General features: G+C 32.8%; 1 protein-coding gene across 1 annotated transcript; it reads left to right on the top strand.

The window, feature by feature from the left end:
• Positions 1-2,249: 2,249 nt before the first annotated feature.
• LOC107012214 (formin-like protein 6) lies at positions 2,250-6,284 on the top strand. The gene is made up of 5 exons (XM_015211990.2): positions 2,250-3,531; positions 3,639-3,898; positions 4,010-4,209; positions 4,549-4,790; positions 5,166-6,284. The coding sequence occupies exons 1-5, from the start codon at positions 2,401-2,403 to the stop codon at positions 5,940-5,942; spliced, it is 2,610 nt and encodes an 869-aa protein (XP_015067476.1). The 5' UTR covers positions 2,250-2,400; the 3' UTR covers positions 5,943-6,284.
• Positions 6,285-6,693: the final 409 nt, after the last annotated feature.

The raw sequence follows: 6,693 nt of genomic DNA, 5'->3' as shown, positions 1-6,693 counted from the left end.
TGCTTTAATTATAACAATATTAAATAAACGGCTAATTTGAAACTAGATCAAATAATTGTAAGGACAAAAAAATAAATAGGTGAATCGATGTGTCTTCCAATTATAACAATCTTCTAATAAACGAATTGATTTGAAACCAGGCCAAATAACTCAGTTGATAACAAATAGGGGGGTTGATGGTTTATAAAATTATTTCACTTGTATTAACTTAAAAAGTAATTTTTAAGTAAAGAATAAAGAGTTAAATAGAAATGATTTTTAAGTTAAAAAGTAAAAAGTAGAAAAAGATTTATTTTTTTTAATTTATTTTAAGTTGCTTTTTATCCTGATAAATACTTTTTAACTTATTTTTGAATTATTTTGTATATTTTATCAAACACTTTTAAAAATAAATTTGATCAATTTTTAAGTTATCTACGAAACACCTTAGTGCGAAAATTGAAAATATGGTTAGGTAGATTTAGCTTTTTGATGGTACAGTAATTATATATGTGTGCTACTCTCTATTTTATTTTATGCAAAAAATAAATAAATTATACTCACAAAGTCACCACTATTAAATGACAAAGCTAGTTGGGAGTATTAATACATGCATTTTAAGTAACGGTCAATTTAGATGCAAGGCAACCTTTTTTTCCATACTATACTTGTAAGTATTTAAATTTGAGAGTCTATGTCTAGAACTCTAGAAAATTTAATTTGATGTTGACGATTTAAAATAAATCTAAATAATTATTTGGTAAATTGAGGTACAGATAAATTGAGTTATTTGAAAGTGCATATTGACCTTTAATTATTTGGGTGTTTAGCATCATTTTTTACGATTTTTTTTTTGCAATTCAGGAATAACTCATAATCGCTATATCATCAGCGGTGACTACCTTGTGAATGCTAGATAAATCCTCATTTTATAAGTGCATGCAAATCATACAGTGAATGTAAACTGCACTAGGCAAATCATATGCGATAGACTCGAGTCAGAAGACATTGATGGATAATCAATTCTAGGTCATTCAACTGATGACTGACTATAATTCATGAATTTCGTAACCTAAATTATCACTTTTTATATATTAAAACACACTTCGATGTTTAGTCTGTATCTACTCTCTACACACTTTTTATCACGTGAGAATAATATTTTAGTCAACTTATCATCGATGTGTGCTTTCAAGGGCGGGCCCGCAGAGGGTCCAGTGGGTTCACATGAACCTACTTCATTGAAAAATAACACCGCATATATATGTATATTTAATCAGTTTTTAAAATTTTATATGTATATATTAATTTTTGACTCCACTAACACAAGTGTGACCTTTGACCTAGTGGTAAAAAAGGTAGAATTTTTGCTCAAAATCCTTATGTTAGTATTTTTCGCTATTCTACTTTTTTATTATATGCTTGAATTTCTATTTTAATGTTCATACTAATAATTTGTTTTTTTATATTTACTTGTTACAATTAATTTAAGATTCATTAAATTGATTATAATTGTTCGCAATCTTTTATTACTCTATTATTTGAGTGGTTTAATTTACAATGTTAAAATTTCTTCTAATTTAAAGAGTAGACAATTTTTTTAATTTTACTAAAATTTATATTTCCAAGAAAAATATTTTTTCACAAAGTTATCAATGGGGCTTCAAATTCATTAATTTTCATTCTTGATATCATTCTCGTCCCTTTGATGGTGCCACCGCTTAAAAAAATATAATATGTAAATTTTTTTTTAACTTGATTTTATTTTATATTTATATCCTTTAATTTTGGGTTTGCATAGACTCTTAAACTTGTACAAAATTGAACAAATAGACATAAATATCCTACCTGAAATCCAATACAGAAATTTATGTCGTATGTGTATTGTGACACATAGAACTCGTGTGTCTATTTATTCAACTTTATATAAATTTAAATATCTATATATATACATTAAAAATTGAATAACGTATATATAAACTGAAATTAAATTAAAAAATATATTTATATATTATGCCTAAAAAAAATTCATCCATACTAATAATGGATAACCAAACTGTAAAACTTGTGAAAAAGTAGTAATTTAATATGTTTTTAATCATTTAACTCTCAAAATTATATAATATAATACAATAAATTACTAAACAACACGTATAAATCACCCAAACAAGCTGTAAAGGACATCAACGTGGTCCTTTAATTTTAACCCCATCACAAAATCTCTTTTTAATTTTAATAATAATAATTGTTGTAATTATTCCAAAATTCAGTAGAAGCACAAACCTTGATTCCACCACACCCCCTTTTAAAAGTGTAGCTGCTCTTAGAAGCTTCTCTCAACCATCTCAAGATTTTGGAAACAAAAACCAGAAAGAAGATGAATTGTAGAAAAAGAAGAAGAAAAACAACAATAACAACACAATGAGAGCTCATCCAATTTGCAACTTTTTATCAACACTGCTAATTTTTATCACTATTACAGCAGCAGAACACACACAAATTCAACATCTCATTGATATTAATCCCTTAACCACTAGAAGAATTCTTCATCAACCCCTCTTTCCATCTACTTCATCATCCCCACCCCCACCACCACCACAAATCAATTCTGAACCCATTTTCCCTACCCCAGATCACCCTTTTTTCCCAGAAGTCCCAACTGTACAAACCCCAGATCAACCACAACAACAACAAATTCAACCAAATGGGACACCAGTTTCAAGAAACAATTCAATTGCACCTCAACAAACAAGCCCAACCAAGAAATATGCAATTGCAGTTTCTGTTGGAATTGTTACTCTTGGTATGTTATCTGCTTTGGGATTTTACATCTACAAACACAAAACAAAACACCCAGATGAAACCCAGAAACTTGTTGGCAACAATAGTTTTCAAGAAGAATCAAGAATGCCACCTAATTTTCTTTACATTGGTACTGTTGAACCATCATCAGCATCAGCAGCTTCACAAACCCAAATTAATCACTCCATTGTTGCTTCCCCTTATAGGAAATTGAGTCCTCCTAAGAAATCAGATAGATATAGACCAAGTCCAGAACTCCAACCACTTCCCTCATTGAGAAATAATCCTACATTTTTCAATCCTCCTGCAATAATAAATTCCTCTGAAGACGACGATGAAACCAAAATTTACAAGCCATATAATATGACTAGTGCTAGTAGTACTAGTATAATGACGAGATCAAATAACTCGATTCCTCATTCAAAGAGAACATCTCCTAGATTGTCTCTTTCGTGTTCGTCCCCTGATATAAAACGCGCGATAATTGTACCATCAGTTAAGCAAACTTCACCACGATCTCCTCCACCACCATCACAATTGCAGCAACATAAGAAGCCAACACTAACTTATGTACCACAAAGGGTGAAATTCTCACAACCACCTCCACCACCAGATATGTCCAGGCTCAAATCACCAAACAACCAATTACAAGTGACATCAAAAGCTTCAGCTCCTCCTCCTCCTCCTCCTCCTCCGCCTCCTCCTCCACTATCAACCTCTCGAGCACTCGGAGGCAAAGTTGGCTCAAGAGTAAGAGAGTTATATTACATATATTTCTTTGAATTAGATATCGGAGAGTTATTTTGTGTTTCATTAGTATATATGAAAATAAGTTTAAGTATTGATTTTGCTTTTAGATCACCAATTCTATTGAACGATCACGACCCCAAAGAAGTTTTTCATCTGTAAAGCCCCAATCAAGTAGTCCCACACCAAGATCAGGTTATGTTGTGAGTGAGAAGATAAATCATTTGGAAGAACAAAATGGAGGAGCTATGCTTGATACTGAGACTATTGATGAATCAAAGCCCAGGTTGAAGCCTTTACATTGGGACAAAGTACGAGCTACTTCTGAGAGAGCCACGGTGTGGGATCAATTGAAATCGAGCTCTTTCCAGTAAGTTGATGTTTATTTTGCTCAGTATTGACGGCCTCATTTGTTTTCACTAAGAATAATATGAATATTAAGATTAGCATTTATCATAAAGATCCTTTATATGTATTCCAGATTAAATGAAGGCATGATGGAGTCACTCTTTGGATGTAATTCTGTAAATTCAGTAACAAATGAAGTCACTAAGAAACCAGTCCGTCCTACGGTTGAGAAGGAGAACAGAGTTCTTGACCCGAAAAAATCACAGAACATTGCCATAATGTTGAGAGCATTGAATGTAACAAAGGATGAAGTCTCTGAAGCCCTTTTAGATGGTATGATGTCAAATTTTCTACTCTGCATTAATAAGGTGTGCTCTGGCGATGTTTGATTGGTTAGTGGAAAATATTTTTTTATATATATATTAAGGATTTCATTTCATAATGATATTAACAAACTGTAGAGTATGTTGATGAGTCGTTTGAGTTTAACAATAATATCTATGGAGTAGTTGGATCAAGTGATAGTCTGAAGTTCCAATTTTACTTTTCTCGGAAGGAAAATGACTCGTTTTTACACCTTTCTAGTAAACCAAACACCAGAAAATGTATATCTCATGAAACACATTTTCCTTCGAAATATATATATATGAGAATGTATTTTGATGACTACAGGAAGTGCAGAAGGATTGGGGCCTGAACTTCTCGAGAGTTTGGTTAAGATGGCTCCAACAAAGGAAGAAGAGATAAAACTAAGAGATTACAATGGGGATACTTCAAAATTAGGGTCAGCAGAACGATTCCTCAAGGCCATTCTTGATATTCCATTTGCCTTCAAAAGAGTAGAAGCCATGCTATATAGAGCAAATTTTGATGCTGAAGTGAAGGATTTGAGGAAGTCTTTCCAGACACTTGAGGTATTATCCGTCTAAAACTCATGCATATATTACTTTGATTAGTGGCGGAGCCAGAATGTTTATTGAGCGAGTTCAAAATATGAAGAAGTTAATTAAGAGGATTCAACATCTTCTATTTATACATAGAAAATAATTAAACATTGAATATATAGTGTAACTTTTCCACCAACCCGTTGCTCCCACATGGCTCCGTCTTTGACTTTGATTAGGATGAAACACATTCATAATTTAGTGATCTCCCAAAGTTTAACTATGCGGAAAATTTTATATGAGTAATGTTGTGACTGAATTTGGATTTGATTTTAATGTCTATTGATGAAGAATTTTTTACGACACTTGTAAATTTGAGCCATGTATATTGACAATTTTCAACAGGAAGCAAGTCAAGAACTGAAGAACAGCAGACTATTCTTCAAACTCCTTGAAGCTGTTCTGAGAGCAGGAAACCGCATGAACGTTGGCACTAATCGCGGTGATGCAAGAGCTTTCAAACTGGAAACTCTTTTGAAGTTAATAGATATTAAGGGAACAGATGGAAAGACAACCTTGCTTCACTTTGTAGTTCAGGAGATTATCAGATCAGAAGGGCTGAGTTCGGACGATAATAACCTTGCTAATTTATCATCAAATATCAAATTCAAAGAGCAAGGGTTGCAGGTAGTTGCCGGATTAAGCAGAGAACTTTGCAATGTCAAAAGAGCAGCAGGAATGGACTCGGATGTCTTAAGTGGCTACGTATCAAAGCTTGAGGCAGGACTTGTTAAAGTTAGGTTGGTTTTGCAGTTTGAAAAGAGAGGCATGGAAGGGAAGTTCTTTGAGTCAATGAAAGTATTTCTAAAGGAGGCTGAAGATGGTATTGTGAGGATCAAGGCAGAAGAAAGAAAAGCTTTGTCGATGGTCAAAGAGGTAACAGAATATTTCCATGGTGATGCTGCCAAAGAAGAAGCTCATCCTCTCAGGATATTTCTGATTGTAAGAGACTTCCTCTGCATATTGGATAGCGTTTGCAAAGATGTCGGAATGATGCAGGATAGAACAGTGGTTGGTGCTGCCAGATCATTCAGAATAGCTACAACTGCATCATTACCAATCTTAAACAGATACAACGCGAGACAAGATAGGAGTTGGGATGACGATAGCTCATCACCTTGATGCTAGGATCTCAAAGTTCGTTACAAGAGTATCCGAGCATCACAGGCTACATTTGCTACAACGATAGGATTAGCATTCAACCGTGCAGCTCAATAATAACGCGCACATAAGAATAAGAGGCTGCAGCATTCTGAGTCTGGGGTAGTGTCAAAAACAAAATGATCATTATAAGGTAAAGAGATTAAATTCCTAATTTCTGTTTAGAGCTAGTTTTATATTTATTCATCATTTGTATACATAGTAAAGTTGAGATTTTGATATTTATCATTTGAGCAACAGAATTATATGTCTTAATTATAGTTTCATACAGGATAAAACAGCTGTTTTAAAGGTTTTTATTAAGTGGATTCTACGAAAAGAATGTTGGAAATTTAGACCCCACTGCAATCATAAAAGTGAAAAATAAGACAAAAGTAAAAGCATATTATATTTTTTTAACTTTATCAAATCTTCAAAGATACAGAAATTGTAAAATAAAGAACCAACTACAAATGACTGTAAAAGAACAACTTTAACTCAAGAAGTTGCAGCCCTTTTACATAAAGTATTACAAGTACTAATGAATAAGGTAGAAGATATAACATCTATCCATCCTGCAATTCCAATCAACCGATTCATTGAGTAACTCTTGGGTAAACTATTAAACTAATAAGAGCTGTATCGTCTAACTTCATTCAAAAATGAAACAGAAACTTATAGATACTCTGGAATGTAGGTTGGTTTCTGACAGGGGCGGATCTATGAGTCTTGA

Source organism: Solanum pennellii, chromosome 3, assembly GCF_001406875.1.
Source record: "Solanum pennellii chromosome 3, SPENNV200".
In the NCBI taxonomy this organism is placed as follows: Eukaryota; Viridiplantae; Streptophyta; class Magnoliopsida; order Solanales; family Solanaceae; genus Solanum; species Solanum pennellii.
The sequence above is the reverse complement of the archived record's forward strand: the minus strand, read 5'-3'. Positions and strand labels throughout refer to the sequence as shown.

Bases quoted from the DNA above. Each gene is read 5' to 3' on its own strand.
- LOC107012214 (XM_015211990.2), top strand. From the start codon at position 2,401: ATGAGAGCTCATCCAATTTGCAACTTTTTATCAACACTGCTAATTTTT. The intron at 3,899-4,009 runs GTAAGTTGATGT...TATGTATTCCAG, and splicing joins TTGAAATCGAGCTCTTTCCA to ATTAAATGAAGGCATGATGG. The intron at 4,791-5,165 runs GTATTATCCGTC...AATTTTCAACAG, and splicing joins AGTCTTTCCAGACACTTGAG to GAAGCAAGTCAAGAACTGAA.